We start from the raw sequence: 25,581 nt of genomic DNA, 5'->3' as shown, positions 1-25,581 counted from the left end.
AAAGCTGGCAAGTGGTATAGGTGATCCGAATTTTGCAACTTGCACTAATGAAGGCGGTGTGGCAAAATGTGACTGCTCGAAACTTTCTTGCTAAAGCACGATTTCGACATGATCGAGTAATATTTGTCACGAATGACGAGCGTGTCGGACTAAGTACCGCACTGCTTGAAGATCGCATCGTTTGCAAGACGACGCGCTGTATTCTGGCTGTATTTGTAAAGACAATGACCACACAAGGACTATTCAAGGCCTAAAATAGCATATTAGAGGTTCTTATGTTCAGCATGAGGCACAATAACTGAGAGGAGAAGGGACATACGAATGTATGATGGTTTTGTCTCTGTTCTTGTGAGCCCATAATATGGTACGCACTTAATGACACGGTCATCCGAGTGTCCTTATTTTAGCAGTGTAAGTGACATTAGAGGCTCCCAATGTGATAATAAAAAGGGGGGGGGGGTCTCTTAGCGTGGTTTTTAACGTGAAATTTCAACTTGAAATCGCTGCCTATGAGCCACTCCAACCGATAGCGACTGACATTTTTGCATGAACTGTGTGACGTCATAAACTCAGTGGCCATTGTTGTGTCGTCTTTTGTGAAACATTGCGAGACTCCGCAATGTGATTTGCACAGCACGATGTGTCACCCAACGGGGCAGCAGGGACGTCATCGTTGAAATGTGCCCTCGGTTCCTTCCCTAGCGGGATAAAAAATGACAGCAGGGGCGCTATGACGTAAAGCTATGCTATTATGTTTTTATTCCAATCTCCTGACGTCATATTTGTGAAACCGCCGAAGCAAGCATCGAGCGGTGACCCGCAGGGTTGTCTGAAGAGACCAATAAAACGCTCTCCTCATTTATAGGAGGTCACTTTTGTTTGCTTTAAAAATGAATAACATTGCCTACACTGAGCTGCTTGTCTTATCTAAATGGCTGGCAAGAGGCGAACAGCACGCTCAAGTGGAGAGGGATTCGATGGGGTCGAACCAGTGCACCGAAAACCGATAACCGCATGAAGAGGGTGGTGCCGGCACCTGCGATTGGTTCGCTCTCCCTTACTTAGCTTGCGGTGGCTGGTAGAAAATCGCGGCGGCATGCAAAGGAAGTTTAAGAATGCTGCTAAAACGGATTCTCAGCAAAGAAGAGTTAATAGAGCGAGGTTGTAAACGTGCCGAAAGTGCTCGAAAACGTTACACGGCTACGCAAAAGTTTATCGTACGCAAATAAACCCATGCTCTCCGGCAGGTGCGAGTAGCCAGTGCCAGAGCGATCGGCGGCAGCCATGTTTTATTCCTTTCGGAACGGGGCAGCCTGTGGTGCTTCAGAAAAAAAGTTCAGTTTTGTTCGGCATATTAATGCATCTTTAACACGTACACGTCACTTTGACGCGGTGAGTTTTCGCGATTGTGTGATTTCGCGTGACAGGCAGGTGAAGTGGGTGCAGCCCTAAAACTTTTGACCGAGGTCTACCGAGGTCTAACGGCGAAAAGGCGTCGAATCGGAAATAACTCTCTTTTTCTTTTGTTCGTTCCAATCATGCATAATCAGTGGGTACACGGCATATCAGATGAGGAGCTATTGCGGTTTTCGTGACGTCGCGTGACAGACAGGGGAAGTGGAGGTGGTCCAAAAAAGTTTTTGACCAATCGCGGAGGGCTGATCGCAGAATTGGAATAGAGAAGTTTGGAATAGCTTTACGTTATATCGCCCCAGCTTCCGCAATTGCTTCCGGTGCCCGCAGGAGCATGGTCTTTATTATCAGCTTTCTTCACTCCCAGGAAGCTGTTTCCGGGGGTGCGATTACGTTTCGTCACCGCTTAGTCTTGCCAGATTTCTGTATGGTTTAATTGTGATAAAAAAAAGTCGAAATACAATTTTTCTGCCCCGTCAAATGAGCTCAAATTTTGTCCACTTGCTGTGAGACGGGTGCGGTTTAACGTTCAATCTCGATAGTTCGGTGTCAAGGCCTAAACGTACTCTAAGCAATCATTATAATTGGTGTATATTTATTGAAAATTGCCGACCAGTGACGTTATTTGTCGAAACGTGAAATTCCTCAATATTGTCAAATTCTGTAATACCGGCATTTTGAGCCACTCAAACAGCACGTAGCTGCCACTAGCTGGGCCACTCAAATGTTACAAAATGGTGAATGTGACAATATGGCGGAATAGGCCAATGCTCCGAACAGAAGCCCTGTGTAAGCGCTTTGTAAACCTGGTTCTGGAAGGTCTTGTCCAACATTGTGAACAACGACGTCTGGGCCCCCAGTGTAAAGCAACAATTTTTTTAAGAACTCAGTCCTGTCCCATTCTTATGAGCCGTCGCTGCTCTGGGGCAGGCAGCTCTGTTGATAACGAGAATGCTGACCGCTTGCGAAAGATGACGAAGGACGAAGAAGATTAGAAAAGAATTGCTGCAGTGTTCTGATAATTTCATGACTTGTGGCCGTTTTTAGAGGCCGAAGATGAGTGTTTCTGTAAGCGAAGCGCACTGCGACGAGTTGAATTAGCGGGGCAGTGCTCAAATGTGACGATAAGTTGACACACAAAAAATGAGGCTCAATTACTTTAGAAGGGCGAATTGTTCTTTGCAAACTTTACATAATCTGCCTCTCGGGAAAATTGTTGGCTAATTACAATAAAAACGGAGCGCAATGTTTGACTTAGTAACCTCCGTGGCCAAACTGCAGCGCCGGTACGTTAGCGTAACGTCCGAGATTTGAAGGGTAGTTACGCATGCTAGGATAAATTCGACGTGAAAAGTCCTTATAAAAAGTTCAAATGGAGTGGCTTGCTGAAGCCGATGGAACGAAAACATATAGCATTATCCCTTACGTCTTTGCAACCGTACTACCTATGCACTTTACTTTAGAACCGTTATAGTGCCTAGAACACAGTATCGTTGTGTAGCGGAAAGAAGCCATTATTCAACCGCACTAGTGTCAAGAGCGCAGGTGGCCCTATTGTTTCGCAACGCATGACGCAATCGGAGCTAAAGTTTAGCCTAGCGCGCAGCGTTCAGAGAAGCGCATCTAGACGGCGCGTTTGTCTGTCCGAGCCAGAGTGGTAGCGTTTGAGAGCTGACTAAGCCATTGTAGCTATAATCCAGCGAACTCAAACTGGTGCTAATCAGTAACTATAAGGCCCAACAAGTGTGAAATTCATCATAGAAATAAAACGCTTACTCGGCTATATGGCTCCCCCTGCGTTCGACTCGTAGCGATCGGAAATAGCGTGAAGAGACTCGGGAAGCCGAGAGAAGGCACACTCAACCCCTCTGACACCGTCGGAACGTGCCCGTCTCCACAGGGAGAGTATGCGCCAGGTATTGGGGCAAGCGCAGGAGTCCCAACCACTTACGAGAGCCGCGGGCTGGAGCAGCGCAGGGCAATCTCGGGCGCCACCAGTAGGGAGGGACGTCGGAGGGGGTTACTTCTTTACCATACTGCCCAAATACCCTCTGCAAAACAAGCGACGAGGCTACTCCGACTTCGGAGTGAGCACGACTGCAAAATTCGAGCGTCAGACACCCGCTATCTGTAACATAGCTTAGGCATGTAAGCTTTTTTTGTGCGCGAATAAACGCTACTTGCGTATTTCGTTAAGTCATTTCTGTGTCCTGTTGGCGAATACACTCTGCAGCACGCACCAGAACTTTCACGTATCCGGCTGCGTCCTTGATACAGCCTGCCCAATTTATCGACAGGGAAAAAAGCCTACCAAATCCCAGTAGGTTAACGTTGTTTTTTTGATAAGCTATGGACTAGTGCCGAACAGACACTGTGAAAAGACGTGACGTCACGGAGAGCTGATGCGGGAATGCGAAGGAGGCGCGTCACCCACAATTTCTTCTTTTGCATATTCGTTGGTTTCTCGGGCCTCCGCTCATAAGATCCACCCTCTCAGAAGATGGTGACTTGGAAAGTCAAATTGCACTGTGCAGTAAACAAATGCTCAATAGCTCAACATTTCTGCTACATCCCTAAAATACCGGTGGTGTAGCCAGAAAATTGTTTCGAATGAGCACCCGCTTGACTGACAACGCAGGGTGGGGGGAGCAAAGGGGAAGGGGTGCTGGGAAGGCCGTATACTACTAGGAATGAGTGGGGTAGGGGGCGGAGTGGGGGGCACGCGCCCGGTGTGCCATCCGCTGGATGCGTCACTGCTCGAATCCTTGGGAGTCGGTACCTAACAAAAATTGCTAAATTCTTTGGTTCAACTGCAGTCAGGACGCCCACACTTCGACTGTGCTTACCCTGGTTGGTCTTTCGTGAGCTTGAGCTCGACATGCGTCACCATGGTGAGAGCGATCGTCATTAAACCATACTTTTCAGCCTCTTGCATAACGGGAACCTTGAATAAAGAAATAAAGTGTCGCGTGGTATCCCTCAGCAACGTTATATAGGGAAGTCTTGCAATCCCGAAAAAAAAAGAAAGATACTTACGTATTTGTACAGATTAGCGCAGTCGATGCTTCCGAAACAGGTGCTTTCGATGGGGCCAAGGTTGATACGTAGTTCGGACATCTGCGACGCATCGTACAAATGCGGCGTTAGACTGTGATTACTATATCACAGTGATTTCGCCAGCTAGTCGCGCAGACGAGCTGGCTTGAGTCTACTGAGAGAAAAAAAGAATAACGCCACACCAGTTTAAATTAATAATACGCTTAATGTGGCACTACGGGGGGGGGGGGAAATTTTATTACTTTTGTTCTTGCGATGATGTCGCTATACAAAGAGATTATGTGATGTGATATCGTCTTCGAATTCGTCTTTGCCATCGACACTTCGCAGCTTTCGGCAAGTGTACTGACGGAGCCGTTTTTGGCGTCTGGCGTACATAATATGTGTGTAGAACAGTTATTAGTTCGCTTAGAGGCCGGTGATATTTCAAGTGCTTTGTGAGCTAATGAAAGCAGAGGGCATTATTTAGATGGCCTGCCTTATCATCACTGTTTTCTTCCCTCAGTACTATTACAGCCACTTCTTTTGCTCGAAGGCATATATGAAGTAATGAACCTAACTGACATAAGGCTAAAAACAAGAAAAGATAAAGAAGACCCTCCATTAGTTCCTATAGCTCTAGCATGTGCCATGTGTTTGCTATTTGCAGTGTTCTACTCTACCACTAGCAAATAAGCCTTACTTTCCGGATTGAAACAAACAGCGCTCGCGACGCGCCACTGACCTTTTTTTCAATGGTCTCGTACGCTTGAGGGGAATCGATGCTGTTGCGGAAAAGCTCCAGCATTGAGGGTATGTACACGCCTTTGATGTCGTTGATTGTCTGTGAGTAAAAAAAAAAAGAAAGACAAAATGCATGTCCGTGTTTCGGATGCCTTCTGCCATGTTGCCCATCCTAGCGAGTATTCGCGTGAAGTTCCTGCATGACAAGATGAGTCTGTATGTCCTAACACGAACCGCTCCCGTTGTCGCATGTGCAACAGACTCGCAGTTCTTTTGCAGGGGGCGCCGTCTTTCTAGGTGCAAGCTACAAGCTTCACGGTATGCGATGCCTAACCACAAGGAACGTTGCTCTGCCGCGGTTTACGTGCTGTACCAACAAATGTGTTAGTTATACCCACAGAGCCCTTTGCAGACGGGCGGTGACCCTTTCTTATCTTCATACTAATAACTTGCCATTTCTCACTCTGGTGTCTACCATTCCATTCTTTTGCTTATATCATGTATTCTACCTCTATCGATGTCGTCATTGTAATAATAATCAGCAGCTTACTTTCGATCCAATCAAGGTCTCTCCCAGAGATCACCAATCGGGTACCCCTGTGCTGCGTCTTCTGGCTCTATCATATGCCTGCAAATTTCCTCATTCAATCGCAGCACCTAGCTGTCTGCCTTCCTTTACTGCGATCCCTCTATCTCGGCACCATTCTGTAAGCCTAACAGAGCAATTGTAATCTGCTATACACATTACATGACCTGCCCAGCTACATTTATTTCTCGTAATCTCAACTATAGAATATCGGCCACTACCGTTTGATCTCTAATTCACACCACCGCTGCCGTCTACAAGCATCTTAAAATTTCAAGCTTCTTTCTTTAGTTCAATGTTTCTGTGCTTCCTCGTTTGAGAACCGGTGGAATGTACTGAGAGTACGATTTTCGTTTCAAGGATAGTGTCATAAGTTGCGGTCATGGCTTCGTAACGCCTGCCGTATACACGCTCCACCACAATTTTATTATTCTGTGTGATTTCCATCTCGTGATCAGGGTCACTTCTGACTAATTGGCTTAGTTAGATGTACTATTGATGAACGATAGGACGACCTTTCATTTGCCTTGCAGATTACTGTATGCAATCTTGGTCTAGGACGCTTGAGTCACCGCAGTTCCATACTGTTTATGTGACCAAAAAAGAAAAAAAGTCGTCAATCGACAAAGCAGAGTGTCTATCGGGAAAGCTAGTGAGTTGACTGCAGAAACGGCTCTGGCTGTTGGCCGATAAGCACTAATAAATAACGGGTTGCACGTGTAGAATAGTGTGATGCGATTAGAAGAATGTAGGAGAATAGCAGGAGAGCCACAGACTCAAAGTTGCCTGAGAAAGCACACAAGCGGCGACAAGACTAACAAATTCACATTACATGACCTGTAATGTGAATTTATGACTAACAAATTCAGCATGAACATATATCCTAATGTGAGCAAAACCACGAGAGTTTGTCTCGCCAGCGACTGACGTTTGGCATGTCAGTGCGTTTTTTCGGCCATTCTCCTAATGATCCTGCCTTTGGACCTGCCGCGAAGTTTTGGTTGCAAGAAGGACAACTTTAACAGGAGAATAAAGAGAAAACTATAGGTTGAGTTGCGTTGGTAAGTCATCCGTTTAAATTACCAAGCGGGGGCACTCTATTGTGAGAGGAAGCTCTGTCAGATCAGTGACGACACAAGAACTAAGGACGGGTGGCAACGCCGCCTCGAAGTTTCCATACAAGCTCGCCGTGACGTGACACGATTCTGACAGCGCCTGCTTGGGTGTTTTTTTTGTATCGCTATGGATGCACTGGATTGTATTCTAGAAGAGCCGAAAACTGAATTTGGCGAGTTTCAAAAACTAGTACTGAGCCAAAACACCTGAAGTAAGAAAAAAAAAGTTGTTTTAAAATACGTGAGGTTAAAATGACGCCCCGACGTGGTTCCGGCGCGAAATGAAAAGAAAAGGAAAAAGGTAACGCTGGTGCTCATTTCTTTCTTGCAATAAAGAATATATTACCGCGAAATTAACGAGGTTCGAAAATACGTAACCACAACTGTTTTAGTGTTTATCTTAGTGTACCTTTAACGTCGATAGGGGGTTGACGCATGCAGTCGGAATGCCATCACATAACTTAGCGACACGGACGTAAAATAGCCATTTTGCTCGGCTATATATAGGCGAGCAAAATGGCTGTTTCAGCTAGCCTAAAGGCTAGCTGAAATGTCAAGCCAACAGGTAGGTGGCCGACTCTCGCTCTACACTCGAGTGACAGATTCGCTGTCGATTTCATCTGACTAGATTGCTTGTCCACCACATAGCTGACCAGCCAGCGCTCCAACATCAAGGAGCATATCTGTTCGATACTTTTGCACAACATCTACTAGGGTGATTTTCAGATATTCATTTTTCAACAATGGCTGCGTTTACATGAATGCGGCGCACAGAAACAGTCTCACTTTTGCTCTCTTCCTCGATGCGACGCGCCAGTATTTACATGCACCGCGCGAGTTGACTCACAAGTCTCGATCTACCCACTTTCCTGGCGTATTCGCTTTCCTGGCGCATTAACCCCATTTACATGGGTTCTACGCGCTAGAAATACGATGCGATGCGCCGTTGTCACATTCATGTCAACGCGACCTACCCGCGGAGTGCGCGAACATGCCTTCTTTTGGTAAAGCGTATTTTATCAGCTTCGGGACGTTTACTAGATGCACACACGACGTGGTATCTGATGCCACGAAAACTTTAATCTCCGCGGATACTGGTAAACAATGGCAAAAAGGGTGAATAATGAAACTACAATCGCAACAGTTACAGATACGTGTGCAATTGAGAAGAAAAAAAAAAGCAGCTTCAGTTTTCCGACGGATGATGTTTGTAACAAAGCAATATAACTAGCTAAGTGTAACTAGCTGACTCGCCAATACAACATTGATTTTGCGGTTAGCCAAATGAAAGTTATAGCGACGGATGGCTAGTTAATAGTAACCGTGGAAATTTCTGCGCGAACGGAAAGAAGGGGACACCGCGCAAGAAGACGCTGTTTCAGATTGTAGTCTCACGTGGTGCATGCATTCGCGCAGTGATTTCGTATAATGAAAATCCCTCCCCGTTTCGGTGCTCTAGACGCTTCGGCCGTTCACCCATTCGCTAAACCCTGGATGAGCGTGGGCTTCCCATACCAGACCTGCGCCCCGGGGAGAAAGGATGCGCCGGAAGGCAAGGCGAACGTGCACCACACCTTCTGCGCGGTGCCGTTCGAGATGCGTTGCGCGAGCAGTCCCAGGAAGTGGAAGCGGAAGAGCGAGAAGGTGCCCTCGGCGCAGAAGTGCTCGACGCGGCCGCCGTAGCGAAGTGCCAGCACGTCTTGCACGAACGGCTCGTCTCGGACTTCGCCAACGGCCGCCGGAAGCAGGGACAGTGCGCCACGCATCACCAGGAACGTCATCGCGTCCGTCCTGTAGCGAAGCGCCGGACCATAAAAGCACGATTGCGCAAAGCTTGGCCCTGTTATTGGCCAAACACATTTCCACGTGAAGGAGGATCGGAACGGCTTGTGTATACCTTTATATAGGGAGAGGAAAATTAAGTACTATACTTGTACCAGAAAAATAAACTGTTTATTTTAGTTAGAACCAGATTAGCGCAGTAATTAGTAATCTAGTAATTGGCTTGTTGAAATATTCATAGGTTAAAGGTCATTCAAGCACTTCAAATCCCAAGTGTGAATTTTTGCGTCAAGGTTTCTACACCTAAATCAACATTTTTACCCAACGCTGGGTGTCCAGCAACTTTAGCGAATCTTGTTTGTTTAACGTGTTTTATTACTGTTTGAAAAATTGAAATGCGTACTCGGCTAATTAATAAAGATTAACTTATTCAGTTCTGACTAAATCCCTTATGACATATACTGCAATTACAAATTGTAGTGCGTGAGACTGCAAGTAACATCCACACGAAAATAATTGTGTGGATGACACTCTCTACGTCATATGTGCCGTCAAACATGCGGCAAAAATGCACTGTCGTTCAGCTACTTTCACAACAAAACGTCGTATATGCATTGATGAAGCACGAAAGCGGCTGGAATGCCAGTGTATTTCTCCGCAAAGTTCGGCAATTAATATGTCGAAAGCGGTGTCATCCTGAGAATTTGTTCCAAGTGGATCTGCCTTGCGAGCTTCCTAGCTAGAATTTGTAAACTGTAATATGTGCCATAAGGTAACTCGTTGGAAATTTTATCGGGTAATTTTTTAATTAGTCGATTATGCGTTTAAATTTTTTGTGCAAATGATGACCGCCTCTTCAAGTAGACCAGCTCACGCACTAGAATTGTGCTAGCTGCCACAGGCAATTTAAAAAGTTTTTGAGAGTGTTCGTTTGAAGACCTGGTACAGAGCGTCGGAACTAGCTTTATCCAAGCTTAAAGGTTAAAAAAAAATAACTGTTGCAATATACGGTCATGACATCTGTACGGCGTCTGGTCATCTGCCATCTTCTTCCACCAAGATATCTTTTAATGCTAACTACTTGACCAATTAAAGAAGGCGGAATAATTGAACAAATCAGACAAATAACAGCTTGGCTAAAGTTGTTGGGACACTCAGTATATGATACGTTGGACATTACAGTGTTATAAAAATGCCCTGGTAACAACTCGGGCATAGAGGGGAAGAAGGGTGGAAAGAGAGAACTCCAGTTTCAACGTGTTGACAATGTAATTTGTGTTTTGCCAGAGGCCTGACGTTGTTGTCTACTGAATAGGCGGTCACTTGTGGATGCTCTGGTACCAGGTACTATAGATGTATTTTTGGTCTTGCCGGGGACGCTGCTTTCAGTTATTGTGAGCGCTTGATGCTCGCAGTGTGATTTTTTTTCAGGCTGGATATGGCTCGTTAACGCCTGGTCATGAAATGGTTGTTTTCCAGACGCATTCATGTTAGCTGAAGTACGTTTAGGGCTGACGTATGTCTCTCACTTTTCAGAGATGTGTGGCAGTCGCAGGAAGAATCTTGTACATGTAAATGAACTTGATTTATAAGCCTTATATTACGGCTCTTTCATTGTCAGCACCAACGCTAGGAGCACCTGCCGATGCTTGTTCTCTTCTGACTGGGCAATGCATGCACAGCTTTTGTTTGAAAATATTGCACCTGATGGGGGGGGGGGTGTTGGTGTCTTTTTTTTAAACTGTAACCGAATTGAAAAAAAATCACTTGAAGCACGAAAATACTGATTAAGCTGGATTACTTGAAGAGGCGGTCCTTCCTTCCACTGAAAATCAAAATGCCCAGCTGACTAATTACAAAATTTCACTGATAACTTATGAAAGGGGCTGGCAGAGGGAATGGCACACTGTGGTATAAAATTTTTTAAACAGGGATGAAGTACCTCAGACAGGCTGGCCAACGTTTTGATAGGTGGACCTATCTTCGACAAAGGCGGCCTCGTCATCCTCGGCGTGTTAGTTTTAAAGGGTTAGTGCAGTGACGTCACGTGCGGGTGTTGTCGCTGGCGGCTGGTTTTAAAGAGAGAGATTACAAGAGGGAACAGGCGCTGTCGTCCGACGTCTGTGAGCCTCATTCTCAAGACGAGGGGACAAGAGCGTGAGAGTGGGCACGCGGGGAGGAAAGAAAAGAAATAGAAGCAGAAAAAAGGGAAAAAAAGGAAAAAAAGGAGGGAGGAGCCAGGGCCGTACCAAGACACAACAAAGGGGGGAGGGGTGAAAGAAAAAGAAAGAGAAAAATGAAATCTTTAAGAAATACGGGGGCTTGGGAGCGTGTTGGGGATGCGAAAGGTTAGGAGGTATTCAGGGGGAGTCGTTGGCGGCATGTTTTGGAGGCATTAGAACGGCCGGTCAAGCAATAGGTCGAGTAATTTTGAAATAGTTAAGATGGCGACGAGGAGTCTGCGGTGCAATGTGTGGGGTGACTGAAAGGCAGCGGCATGGTCTTTCAAGGGGCACTGCCCCACGCGCTTAACGTAGGTGTCGTTACGGCGGCATCCAGAAGGCGATACTCTGGGTTGAGGCGCCGAAAAAGGCATATTGACTTCGGAATGTGTTGTCGAGGGGGTTTCAAAAAAAAGACTAAAAAAGGGGGCAGGGGGAAGGGGGGGGGCGAAATCGGTATAGCAAACAGGAGGGTGACGCGTGCAGAAGCGGGCGCGGGCAAGTGTACATGGAAGAAGGGGATCGTACAGTTGGTATAGACGTAAAATCCTGAAAGAGTACAGTAAATTGAGTAGTAGGCAGGAAAATTTTTTTTCTTTTTCCTCCGAAATGAAAGAGTAGGTGAGGTTAAGAATTAAAGTTGGCTGGTGGCCTAATGTGTTTTGTGTATTGGTTGATGATATGAGAGTTTCAGATTTAAGTTACAGCTTTTAAAGATTCTAAGTTGCCGCGTGCCAAATTAATTCCTGTCGGGTGTAGGCAATTAAACTTGTGTATGAGGTATGATTCCGTGTACTTCCTTTCGCGAGGGGAACGGAAATTTGTTTGTAGTATATAGAGCCTTGCTTTGTCAAACATATGTCCATGTTCATTAAAGTGGTTGGCTACTGCTTTGGGTAAATTGTGTTTTGTGTCCGCGCGGTGACCATTGAGTCTTGTATTGATTTGTTGTCCGGTCTCACCTATGTATTGTTTGCTACAAGCGGCGCATTCTAGACAGTAGACTACATTGCTTGATGTGCAGGTGAAAGCCGAAGTTACCTTGTGTGTGTAATTCGACGCTGTACTTTTTACTGTAGTAGTGGATTGAATGTGTTTGCATGTAGAGCACCTGGGGCGACGACAGGGATTGGTTCACAACTTCTTCTTTTTCTGTAGTTTGGCGTGCACAAGAACATCTTTAAAATTAGTGTTGCGTCTGTAGGCCACTCTGGGAGGGTCGGGAAAAATCTTCTTAAGTTTCTGGTTGCTGGTGAGAATCGGGTAGTATTTACTTAGGATGTTATTCACGTTTGGGAGTGCGTTTGAGAATTTAGTAGTAAGAAGAGGCGTTGTTGTTCTTGTGATCTTCGGGCGGGGCTTGAGGACCTCGGCTCGATCAAGTTTGGTTGCAGCGATGTAAGCTGTTTGAAGGTCACTGTTTGGGTGGTTCCTGTTTGATAGCGTTTCTTTAAGGTGATCGAGTATATCTATGTAGTCTTGGTTTTCAACGCAAATGCGACGTAGTCGTGTGGCTTGGCCTTTAAAGATGCCTTGTTTGCAATGTCTGGGATGGTGGCTGGTATATTCTAGGTACTGTTGTTTGTCGAAAGGTTTCCTATACAGCGTTGTCTTTAGTTCACCATTGTCAATGTATATTGTTGTGTCCAGAAAGTTTATGCGCTCAGTTGAGGATTCTGGTGTGAATTTTATTGTTGGGTGAACAGAATTTAGAAAGGATACATATTTATCTAGACTGTCTTGGCTATGTCCCCAGATTATGAGTATGTCGTCTATGTATCGTAGGTATGTGTGGGGCTTGGTAGTGCAGCGCGATAGGAAATCTGTTTCTAGAATCCCCATAAATATGTTCGCGTAGGTTGGTGCAAAAGGCGTACCCATGCTTGTACCATGTATCTGTAGGTAGTAACTCTCTTCAAATTCGAAGTAGTTATGTGTGAGAACTAATTCAAGGAGAGACAGGTAAACTTCAGTAGAGTGTTGTGCACTGTGTTTAGACAGCGTTTGTTTTATCGAAGATAAACCATCAGGGATTGGAATGTTGGTATACAGCGCCGTGACGTCTAGTGTTGCGAGAATTGTGTTGTGGGGTAGTGTGCCTTTAGTATTAATGTCTTCTATAATTCTCAGCAGGTGGGGCCTATCTTGTACAAATGACGGAAGTGTTTTCGGCAAGTTACCAAGGTAGTGGTTAAGGAATGTACATTCCTTAACCACTACCTAGAACAATAAAATTCACATCAGAATCCTCAACTGAGCGCATAAACTTTCTGGACACAACAATATACATTGACAATGGTGAACTAAAGACAACGCTGTATAGGAAACCTTTCGACAAACAACATTACCTAGAATATACCAGCCACCATCCCAGACATTGCAAACAAGGCATCTTTAAAGGCCAAGCCACACGACTACGTCGCATTTGCGTTGAAAACCAAGACTACATAGATAGACTCGATCACCTTAAAGAAACGCTATCAAACAGGAACCACCCAAACAGTGACCTTCAAACAGCTTACATCGCTGCAACCAAACTTGATCGAGCCGAGGTCCTCAAGCCCCGCCAGAAGATCACAAGAACAACAACGCCTCTTCTTACTACTAAATTCTCAAACGCACTCCCAAACGTGAATAACATCCTAAGTAAATACTACCCGATTCTCACCAGCAACCAGAAACTTAAGAAGATTTTTCCCGACCCTCCCAGAGTGGCCTACAGACGCAACACTAATTTTAAAGATGTTCTTGTGCACGCCAAACTACAGAAAAAGAAGAAGTTGTGAACCAATCCCTGTGGTCGCCCCAGGTGCTCTACATGCAAACACATTCAATCCACTACTACAGTAAAAAGTACAGCGTCGAATTACACACACAAGGTAACTTCGGCTTTCACCTGCACATCAAGCAATGTAGTCTACTGTCTAGAATGCGCCGCTTGTAGCAAACAATACATAGGTGAGACCGGACAACAAATCAATACAAGACTCAATGGTCACCGCGCGGACACAAAACACAATTTACCCAAAGCAGTAGCCAGCCACTTTAATGAACATGGACATATGTTTGACAAAGCAAGGCTCTATATACTACAAACAAATTTCCGTTCCCCTCGCGAAAGGAAGTACACGGAATCATACCTCATACACAAGTTTAATTGCCTACATCCGACAGGAATTAATTTGGCACGCGGCAACTTAGAATCTTTAAAAGCTGTAACTTAAATCTGAAACTCTCATATCATCAACCAATACACAAAACACATTAGGCCACCAGCCAACTTTAATTCTTAACCTCACCTACTCTTTCATTTCGGAGGAAAAAGAAAAAAAAATTTCCTGCCTACTACTCAATTTACTGTACTCTTTCAGGATTTTACGTCTATACCAACTGTACGATCCCCTTCTTCCATGTACACTTGCCCGCGCCCGCTTCTGCACGCGTCACCCTCCTGTTTGCTATACCGATTTCGCCCCCCCTTCCCCCTGCCCCCTTTTTTAGTCTTTTTTTTTGAAACCCCCTCGACAACACATTCCGAAGTCAATATGCCTTTTTCCGCGCCTCAACCCAGAGTATCGCCTTCTGGATGCCGCCGTAACGACACCTACGTTAAGCGCGGGGGGCAGTGCCCCTTGAAAGACCATGCCGCTGCCTTTCAGTCACTCCACACATTGCACCGCAGACTCCTCGTCGCCATCTTAACTATTTCAAAATTACTCGACCTATTGCTTGACCGGCCGTTCTAATGCCTCAAAAACATGCCGCCAACGACTCCCCCTGAATACCTCCTAACCTTTCGCATCCCCAACACGCTCCCAAGCCCCCGTATTTCTTAAAGATTTCATTTTTCTCTTTCTTTTTCTTTCACCCCCCCCCTTTGTTGTGTCTTGGTACGGCCCTGGCTCCCCCCTCCTTTTTTTCCTTTTTTTCCCTTTTTTCTGCTTCTATTTCTTTTCTTTCCTCCCCGCGTGCCCACTCTCACGCTCTTGTCCCCTCGTCTTGAGAATGAGGCTCACAGACGTCGGACGACAGCGCCTGTTCCCTCTTGTAATCTCTCTCTTTAAAACCAGCCGCCAGCGACAACACCCGCACGTGACGTCACTGCACTAACCCTTTAAAACTAACACGCCGAGGATGACGAGGCCGCCTTTGTCGAAGATAGGTCCACCTATCAAAACGTTGGCCAGCCTGTCTGAGGTACTTCATCCCTGTTTAAAAAATTTTATACCACTGATAACTTATGCACTTTAGCGCATGCAGATATTGCAATAAACGATTTGAAGCCAGCGATAGCACAAGTCACATCCACTTGGAATGAATTTTGAAACTAGCACTAGTTTTGAGATAAACGCTGTCATACTTGCGGAAGAAATTCCTTGTGTTTCACTTACTTTTCACATATTCAAGTTGAAAAATTACATAAACAGCAATGCATTTCGTCGCAGAATTCGTGGAAGGCTCTTTCCAGACATGTGTTCTCCCGGGATTTCGTTCCAAGTGGATTTGAATATCCAAGCTATCACCTACAATTCGTAAGTTGCTATGTGTGCGCTAAGTAATTAGCATAAAAGTTAAATTCCAAAAGCTCGTTAATTAGTCCGAATTTGTTTTGGTTTCTCGTGAGCATGATGTGCGCCTTCGAGCGTAATATATTTCAAGAGGTGCGATTTCGTTATGTTCTGCGGTGACAAAAAATATTTCTTTAACGATAACAAAGACACCCCACATAACGCGTTACGCGTACGTGCGACAATCACTCGCATCTGCGGCATCAAAGCTCACAAACGGTGCGTTACCGCACAAAATTTGTGGTAAGTAGTGCATTAGCCCACATCCAGGGTGAGCGGTTGGATGTAGACTTACTGCGGGAGACCGCTCGTAAAAAAATAAAAAGTTTTATCACGACACTCTGTGTGTCGATTGCGCGTCCACTGCACGTGTGCTACACCATAGTGCTACACACATGTCAAGTTCATAGCAAGGCAAAACAGCGTAAGTAAATATCATTAATGATTTTTTTTCGAGCGACGTTCCCTACCGCATGCTACTGCGACTACAGTGTCGGGTACAAAGCGAGTCGGGTGGCTTGAAAGAAGACTTCCGCCTTATTGCATTGTTCGTTGATTCGATGTGACTTAAGGCTTGGCTTTTCACAGATGCCATTTGTTTTTCCCAGTGAGCGCCCTATATACTAGTTATCATTTAATTTATTACGTTATTTCACTGCGTAACGACGTTTTATACATTTCTCAGTTGGATGACAACGTTACCCTTTCGTGAAACATCCCTAAATAACGAAGTTTGACAGAACAGATTTGCCAACTGTCGTATGCATTTCAACATATTTCGAGCCCTTAAGAATTACCATGAAGGTTGCAAAGCTGCAGTAATTTATCTACTTTCAACACAGCAAACAGCGCAAACAAAGACACAAGTTTGTTGTTCGCTTGTCTCTTTGAATGCGCTCGTTCACCTTGTTTAAATTTAACCTTAAGCATCGAGTCTCACCCTCTCTCCAGTGATCGTGAAGAAAGCAGCGCGAAAGCTTCAACATGAAGGGGAAAAGAACAGCAGGAGCAGGCACTGAACTAACGATTAATGTTTTATTTGGCCCGAAGTTTATTTTGTATGCACGCAGACCTTAGATTCGACACCTCTCCTGTTGTTCTTCCCCGATTCCTGTAGTGTCTCTCGCGATGTTTTTCTCGTGGTGCAAGTGCATCGATCTCGTCTAGTTATCAATTCCTGTCACTGCGAATCTCGCTCACATGTTTGTCTTCCGAAGGAGCTCCATCAGATTGTCGACGAATCGTTTCTTGAAGAGGACGATGGTAATAGGCGTGACGGGTTCCTCGTAAATATCCTTCAAGACAATGCGTAAAAACTCCTCCCAGTCCCACTGGAAACAAGAAAACAATCTTTCAGAACATCTCGCCGTCATATCTGCGGAGGAGAGTGCTAAACGGCTGCACGAATGAGCGGCCTGTTATGTTTCTAGCCTATGACATCTACAGGATGTCCCACATAACTTGAGCCAAGAATTTAAAGATGAAAGGCGCGTCGAAAGCGAATTGAACCGAACACTTACTATTTGAAATAGCCTATAGTAACTCAGACAATATATTGTTTTCCACATACCTCACTAATAAAATAAGTTTAATTACCCCACCTTTCTTTAAATATTGGCTTAGGACCCGAAGTATGATATGCAGATTTGTAGAGCACCTTCAGAAACCACCGGTCTAGTTGTTTCCTTTATGATACGTCCCACGTAGTCCTTTTTTCCGGGTTGCAAAGGAAGCTCGCGAAATATGAAAAAAGCCACGTGACGGAGCGCTTGCGCAGTGGTATCGTGCTGCTCGTGAGGAGCTGTTTAGCGGTTCCCCTTCGTCATCTTTCTTCCTTGGGCGCCAACGCAATGTCTCGATTCCGGTAACGTGCTCAATCTGCGCTATCATAGCGTCAAGCATCCGTTCTGCAGCGCGGCAAACTTTTAGCAGTACACGTTCGCTGCTGTATTGACAATACCGACCTGTATATTGACTGCCGCGTACTGTTTCCTGCAATTATTAGAGGGAACTCTGACGCTGCCATAGCTCAGCCACCATGGCAGTTATGGGTAGTACAAGGATTTCTCTGGCCTTCGTGCTTGGGGTTTAAGACGTTCTGGTGCCTTCGTTTATTACCCTTTATCTGGACCGAAATTGGCCTAAATTTAAAAGCAATTTATACTTTTTTTAACGCAGATGGTAGTAAGACTCCACAGTTATGCATAATCGCAGCTAATGGCAGTGGTTCCGCTTCACCATGCGTTCATGCCGTGATGGTTTCAATATCAGGCCTCTGTGCTGGAGGTCCTGTGCTCGAATCCTGCGGTGGGACAAGTTTAATAATGGTTATTTAAATATTCATGACGCAGCACTTTCTTAAAACTGATGAATTTGCAAAGTCACGAGGCCACTTGAAGTCAGAAGGAAGAAGTTTAGGCAAACCCATGTACTAGTCCTCATTACCCTGCTCCCTGAACTGCCCTGCTTGCAGCTTCCGTAGGCACGCAGTTGCCTCTAGTAATTGTACGAAACTGTTTGGTTTATAGTAACGTGGTCACGCGCCACGCGTGGCGCAGTTACGCCGCGTCACCTGAGTGTCAGCGTAGTCAGCGTGACCGGTGGCGTTCGGTGCGCCTTGACGGTGTCGGCGCGACGATAGAAAAACGTCCCATCTCGCGCCAGTGCCGCCATACTAGAGTGCATGCAGCGCCAGTTCGGCTGGCTGGCAGCACGCCAGCCTACATTGCAGGTGCGCCAAAGAGACCGTGCTGAGCTTGCACCTTCGCTCAACAAAAAAGCACTTGCTCACCGCGCACTTATGGGCATTAGCTGGGGCAACAACTCATCGCCACGCTGCCGAGGTCCACGCTCAGCGCGTCGACCAGTGCCAAACCTTCGACGATCCTGCCGTCGCCGGAGTGACGTATCCAACTTCGCCAGCATGCTGGAAACGCCGGCCTGTGTAGGCGCTTTAACAAAGCACTGGGAGGTTGACGTTATGGACGCCTCGTTTTGTCATTTACGCTTTCAGAGGGCCTTTGAATGGAAAATCTTTCTTCGATTAGATTTTCCAGGAGCGTGTTTAATCAAAATTTGTTCGCTCAGCTAGATAACGCCCAGGATCGACGTGCTCCGAATTACTGATTTGCTTTAGCCACCCAAGATCAGTTACCGAAAAGTTTTCAAACGCAGCTTCGTTAACTGTGCATATAAGCCAGTTTAAGGTTACCGATTTAGACACTCTAATGATAACAATTATATCATACTAACATATATCCGCTTATTTAAAAAAAATTGGTGCAGTTAAACAAAAACAGTAGGCATACTGATGTTGTAGTACGCTTCCGATAAAGCAAGTGCGAAAACTTAGACGGGTGTTCTTGACGCAAATCAAGTTTAAGAACTTGATATATGCTTGCTGTTTTTGTTTAACCGCACCTAATTTTAGGACTTACACTAAAAAAAATAAATCTTTACGACATTATTGTTATCATTCGGGTGTCCAGAGCGGTCGCTTCCAGATATGGAGTAAGGTAATTAGATATGGAGTAAGGTAATTTTATGTATGAAGTAAGGCTAATTTTTGCGTAATTAGCGATATACGTTCATTAACTTTTCAATATCTGATTTTCTAGGTAGCTAAGGAAATGAGTAGTGTGGAGACCGTCCTCTACATTACTTAGCAGAGCGAAGAAATGTTTCTTAAACAACCCCCTGTAAGAGCTACGCGAACAAATATTTTGCATTTAAGGGCTCTCTGAAAGCGACGAGCTATGGAACGAAGAATGATAGGTGTAACGTTAAGGGATAAGAAAAGAGCACATTGGGTGAGGGAACAAACGCGAGTTAATGACATCTTAGTTGAAATCAAGAAACAGAAATGGGCATGGGCAGGACATGTAATGAGGAGGGAAGATAACCGATGGTCATTAAGGGTTACGGACTGGATTCCAAGGGAAGGGAAGCGTAGCAGGGGGCGGCAGATAGTTAGGTGGGCGGATGAGATTAAGAAGTTTGCAGGGACGGCATGGCCACAATTAGTACATGACCGGGGTAGTTGGAGAAGCATGGGAGAGGCCTTTGCCCTGCAGTGGGCGTGACCAGGCTGATGATGATGATGATGAAAGCGTAACTGACGAAAAAGGACGTCTGTGTGACGTCGACTTCACCGCGCCTTGCCTTACATGATATTGCTATTCTCATTAATGCGATGACCCCATGGCAGGTTCCTCACGGTCGGCTAGCTTTCGTTTTTTCTTCTGCTTTGCCCCGTCGAAGGCAAGCAGTTAAAAGTTTTAGCGTATCTACGCAGCGGCGAACGTGTGCCGGCCAAAGCTTGCTCCACCGCCGAAGGGACGCGCTGGCACAGAAGGATGCTTCTTACGGCAGCTTCTCACGGGGCAGTGCCAGTGGTGATGGTGCCATCGTGACGAACTGCGGGGCGGCGATATTGATTTCATAGGCGCTTTTCTTTTTCGCGTCAGTTTTGCTTTGCGATAGAAATAATGCTGTAAATGCAGCGTCATTTGTTGTTGTATCGGAGCGTTATATATGACAGTAAATAAACTTCATGGCCCATTTTGGTCTCCGAGAGTGTAGGAGTGAGCAAGGAAACGCACGCACACACAAAGTACGCACGCACAGATATGCGTGAGCCGCGCATGCGCACTCATACACGCATGCATGCTGACACACGGACAGTGACAGGCGCACGCGCATGTACACACGCAAGAGCCCACATAGCTGGCGCACGCGCACGCAAAAACCAACGCGCGCACACAAGCAGACACACACATGCACGCAAATGCAAGTACGGAGACACACTCATGCATGCACAAACAAGCATGCGCACGCGCGCTAAACATGTGCCCACGCATAATCGCTATCTCTCTCCCTCACTGCTGTACTTAAAATACCTGCGCGTGTAAACAGACTGAATGGCACTCATTCTGCCGTTACCGTTCCACCGCCTACTGCAATAAATCGCTTTGCAGTTTAAATTAGACGCCTCATCTTCAAGTAAATGAGCCCTAGCTGGGTTGGGAGAGAGAAAAGTGATTTGCTTTTGTCGTGTGACTTCACCACTAATCTCTGGTCAAACCACTGCCTTGACGCAGCACGAATATTAGGATGCAGTGCCGCAAATGCAGATGTTTGAACGGGTACCCTCTCGGCGCTGTTGGTTGAAACTTTTGGAACTTGGCCGATATTTTGGAATATAATTTCTTCAAAATTGTCCCTGTTCAGTTACGCTGGTGCATTGTCGTGAATTTCACAGAATGCCGATGGGGCCATGTCAGGAATACCCGGGTATGGGACATTACTGATTACAAACTCAACATGCACATTTGCAAACAGATGCATTGTAATGCGTATCATAGAGTATTCATAAGAGGAAACAGCGGTCGGAGTTGTCCGTTGAGGGTGTAAGTGGGAATGTTATCTTCCGTTACACAGCGTTAGAGAAGAGAGGTGACATATTTTTTACGACAGTGAAACAGTAAGTGAACGCAAGAGCGAAACACAAGAGTGGTTCAGGGACGCACTTTTTCGCCAATCACAGCCTTCTGTAGAATATGTTCGTTGAAAGTATAGACATGTTGTCAGGCAGTATAAACGGACAGAAATTGGGCAAAAGGAGCACCATGGGATCAAGAATGCTGGATATTCACGGGGAAAGATACTTGCAAAAAAAAAGCCACGTTTAATCTCTGCATCGTGCATGTTGTAGATATGGTTAACGGAAATACTAAAGCGGCTTAGCAAACAGATACAGCGAGGATTTCTAGTAATCGTTTAATGATTTACGTGCATGCAATAGACCTATGTATAGCCATGGCATTTAATAGGGCAGCATAAAAAAACAAAGCCGTTTTATTCATAGGGCCGGCAGACACGCTAATAAATAATTGACGGAAACTCGCCCAAGCACATTTGTCAGCCGTGAGTCTGGGTGAGTGACTACGAGCATGGGTGAACGCGACGTAGAATGTGACGTCGTGGCGGTTAGTGCGACTAGACGTGAATACTAACGCGAGTGATCGCCAGTGAGTGTGGACATCATGCGAGCGTGAACATGAGAGAGTGCCAACGAGCGTGACTGTAAAAATATTCATGAGTCATTGTGAGAGAAGGTACGTTGCTTATGTTGCCGACATATAAAAGCTGAAGAGCTGCGCTCTCCAAAACTAGCTCACCACTTCGCTGTCGGCAATGTCTTTGATGCTGCGCACTGCTAAATCCGGAGCGGCGCATATCTCTTCGTCGGAGTGCTTCATCTGAGTGGGCGAGAGAGAGAGAGAGAGAGAGATTCGTTCATTTTTGAGATACGTCGTCAGCTTGAAGTTCGAACGCAATTTTTTTCCCATAATTGCACTGAAAGCCAGCATTACAGCCAGGACTACAATATTACAATAGGACTACTAAGCATAAGAGAGAATTTACATTCTCGCATTCGCCTATATTTGTTTTTCGCAACTATTGACGAAAAGAAGTGCCTTCGGAAATGAGGGATAAAGAGGAGCATGTAGGCGGGGTGGAGGGAGGAGGGGTGGTTGCTTGATGGCTGCTCTCAAGACTGGCTGGACATTGCATTCGCAAACAAGTGCCGACATTTCCTCCCTTCCGCTGACCGCTTCCCAGGACGCCTCTGCATAAACGTCAGGAAAAGCCAAGATGCTGGTTTTGCGCCTACGCCCGAATATGCACCGTCATTTTGTTCGGCGAGGCTCCGCGGTTTCTTTGGAGAACGACCGGCAACTTGAAGAAAAAAAAAAGACGAGCACAGTCTACTACTTTTTTTTTTCTCAGAGTTTCTGAACTGCTTTTCGACATTGATTGATATTGTGTGTATCTGGTGAAATTATTGTTTCAGCTTTCGATGCCGCTGCAACTTGTTTCGCAGAGGTTTCAACCAATCACCTATACGGCAGATGCACGTTGTCAATAGAAAACAAACAAGAGCATAAAGCCGGCTGCGGTGTTTCCGTCTATTGTACGCCACAACAGTGAAGAAATAATATCTTCAACCGATCTGTTTGTTTGATTTGGATACACCGGTGTCGGTGCGTACGCCCCTTCACTTGTATTTGGTCGAATCGCAGACAGTTAGGCTAACAACAACAACAACAACAACAACAACAACAACAACAACAACAACGACGACGACGACGACGACGACGACGACAACAACAACAACAACAACTACAACAGCAAAATGGTGCCGGAGAAAGCACAGGGAAAATTTGAAAATTTGCTACGTTTGTGTCAAATCTAAACAAATAAGAAGGTAGAGCGAAGTGAGAGTGAATGAGAAGACAAATTGCCGCAGGTGGTAGTTGCACTCGCACCTTCCTCGGTATGTTTGCATGCAGTGCCCTACCAATTAGGCTACTGCGACGGTCATCCCCCCATCCACTTCCTTGGGTATTTGGGTATGCGTGCAAGATTACCCCTGAGGGTGTGTATCACCACATAATCCGCAGGAGTCACGCAGTACGCGAACTTAGGAGCACGCAAGTGGCTAAGAAATCTGATAATGCTACCGTATGGCATCTTGCGGCTGTCAGAGTTGTTGCAACAAAAATCGTGTCCTTTGGATCCTTTTAAACGGCTCGCTCTCAGCTAAACTTGGGGCTTCGAGGCATTTTTGGTGCCACCAGTTTAGTGACGTCGCTTTAAATTGCTCTTACGCATTCTTATACTTGAATACATTCTTAATAATATTCGTATGCTGCCTACTTGCGTCAGTTTGGCCTCAATGTCCAGAGCTCTGCGTAGCACTGCCGTGTAACTGCGTGGATTCTTGGCGTCTTCAGAGTCCGGTGGGCCCTGAGCCAGCTTCTGCAGGAAGAAGAGCAGCGCTTCCTCCTTGTAACGGTACTTGTCCATCTCGAACATGTCACGGATGGTGTCCGGCTCTGTCACCTGCATCATCGTTCGGGGTCACAAATAAATACGCTGAAGCGCGAGCAAAGCAAACTGGGCTCAGAAGTTTGTACCTCTCCGAGAGGATACAAGTAAGTCGGAAATTCACGCCAGATGCGCTAAGGGCTTTCTTTTTTCTAAAGGTGAAAAAGCTCACCAGTGTTAACACAGCGGCAAATACGATGTTTTTTGTTACCTCGGAGATCACGTAAAATTTCTTTAAACCTAATGATGGCCGTCGTCGTCACCATCATCATCATAATTGTCATAAGTGTCAATAATTTTATGTCTATTGCAGTACGAGTGCATTGCCCAGGGATCTCCATCACTGCTGTCTTGCGCCTGCTAACTATTTTACGCCTGAAAAATTCCTAACCTAATGACACTCTTCTTCTCTGCCATCCTCATTTATTCTCACCATCGGTCTGCACGTTTCACGATTGAGCCAACTAGACAATTCTTCGCGTCTGCTATATACATCCTATACTAGGAGAATGCCAGCAAACTTGAAAGTAGGAAAAATTGAGAAGCAGACATAGACAAACAGACAGGAAGGTGGTAGGACAACAACTGAGCTTCATTCATGAAAACGACGTCCCCCCAGTTCGTACTGAACATGCGCAAGGCACAACAAAACAAAACCCTGGTCAACACCTTATCTATACATGTCTACACTTATCAAGAAATAAGAGCTCTTTCTTGGTAAGGAACACAGATGGCGTGCTTACACACTTCTTTATAGATGCGATAGGCTTCAATCAGCTCTCTTTCCTGGTGAGTCAGCCTTCGCCAAGATCGAAACGTCACTGAAGATAGGATTACAGCCACACTCCTTACAATGCAGCGGAAGGTTACTTCCTGTGCCTGTGGGTATTAGGTTCGCATGCTCACGCATGCGATCACTCACACAGCGACCTGTTTGTCCTATGTAATATCTACCACATTCCAAAGGGATACTGTACACTACACATGTGTCGCACGTGCGGTGCTTCAGGACATGCTTGGTATTGCACGTACTCTTTCGCGAACTGTGCTGCCAGACCCTCATGTGAAGTTTTGCAAGCTTGCAAGGCGCAGAACAAACCAAACTGACGTCGTTTCTTGCCGCAACCTTTTTCAATCAATGTGAAATGCCATGTACATACGGCATAAGCACTAAGTTCTTTTTTATTTTGTCCCGCACTTCGCTATCCCCCCTGTTTTTCACTTTCAAACCCTTGTACACAGATTCAGCCACTGCAGTGATCAAAGTCTTTGGATAGCCTGCCGCTAACAGTCTCCTTTCTTGCTGGGTGGCACTGTCTTGTATTAGATGCGTGCAACTCTTTTCCACCACATTCGACAAGCACAAAGAGGCTATGCCACGCTTTACCAATTTCGAATGAGCGGATTGGTACGGTAGCAACGTGTTTTTAGTTTTTGGATTATACACTGAGCAAATGTGACCTTGAGTGTGAAAGTTTAGACTAAAATCTAAAAACCTGATGGAATTTTCTTGCGGTGCCTAGTGGGTGAAACTAAGATGTCGAGAGATTACATAGGACAAACAGGTCTCTGTGTGAATGATCGCATGCGTGAGCATGCAAATCTAATACCCACAGACACAGGAGGTGACCTTCCGCTGCATTGTAAGGAGTGCGTTTGTAATAATCCTATCTTCAGTGGCGCTTCGATGTTGGCGAAGGCTAGGACTCACCAGGAAAGAAAGCTAATTGAAGCCTATCGCATCTATAACCTTGGCCCCGAGAAGTGTATAAGCGTGCCATCTGTGTTCCTTACCAAGAAAGAGCTCTTATTTCTTCATAAGTTGGACATGTATAGATAAGGTGTTGACCATGGTTTTGCTTTGCTGTGCCTTGCGCATGTTCAGTACGGACTTGGGGGACGTCGTTTTCATGAACGAAGTTCAGCTGTTAGTCCAGCCACCTTCCTGTCTCTTTGTTCGTGTCTGCTTCCAAATTTTTCTACGTTCAAGTTTGCTGGCATTCTCCTAGTATAACCATGTACCGACTAGCCCAACAAGCTACTCTCATAAACTCATATACATCCTACTGCCGTCTTTATCTCTTTTATTCATACGCCTATCATTCTGCGTCATAGAGCTCGGTGCGTGGTGCTTAACTTGTTCTTAAGTTTCTTATCTTTCTACCAGCAGTGCCGTGGTTAGTACTAGTGGAGTGCACTGGTTGTACACGCTTCTTCACAGA

At 45.6% G+C, this 25,581-nt stretch overlaps 1 protein-coding gene across 1 annotated transcript in view; it reads right to left on the bottom strand.

Moving 5' to 3' along the window:
- Positions 1-25,581, bottom strand: part of LOC135909051 (uncharacterized) — a 70,165-nt gene that overhangs the window by 24,004 nt on the left and 20,580 nt on the right. Inside the window, exons 7-13 of the mRNA XM_065440904.1 lie at positions 23,189-23,374; positions 21,646-21,726; positions 16,667-16,797; positions 8,469-8,685; positions 5,195-5,293; positions 4,450-4,530; positions 4,260-4,357 (exon numbers count right to left, since the gene is read on the bottom strand). Of these exons, the coding sequence (XP_065296976.1) occupies positions 4,260-4,357; positions 4,450-4,530; positions 5,195-5,293; positions 8,469-8,685; positions 16,667-16,797; positions 21,646-21,726; positions 23,189-23,374 (893 nt within the window). The remainder of the gene's footprint in view (positions 1-4,259; positions 4,358-4,449; positions 4,531-5,194; positions 5,294-8,468; positions 8,686-16,666; positions 16,798-21,645; positions 21,727-23,188; positions 23,375-25,581) is intronic.

This window comes from Dermacentor albipictus, chromosome 2, assembly GCF_038994185.2.
Source record: "Dermacentor albipictus isolate Rhodes 1998 colony chromosome 2, USDA_Dalb.pri_finalv2, whole genome shotgun sequence".
NCBI lineage: Eukaryota > Metazoa > Arthropoda > Arachnida > Ixodida > Ixodidae > Dermacentor > Dermacentor albipictus.
Note: the sequence above shows the minus strand (reverse complement) of the source record. Positions and strands in the feature narration are given on the sequence as shown.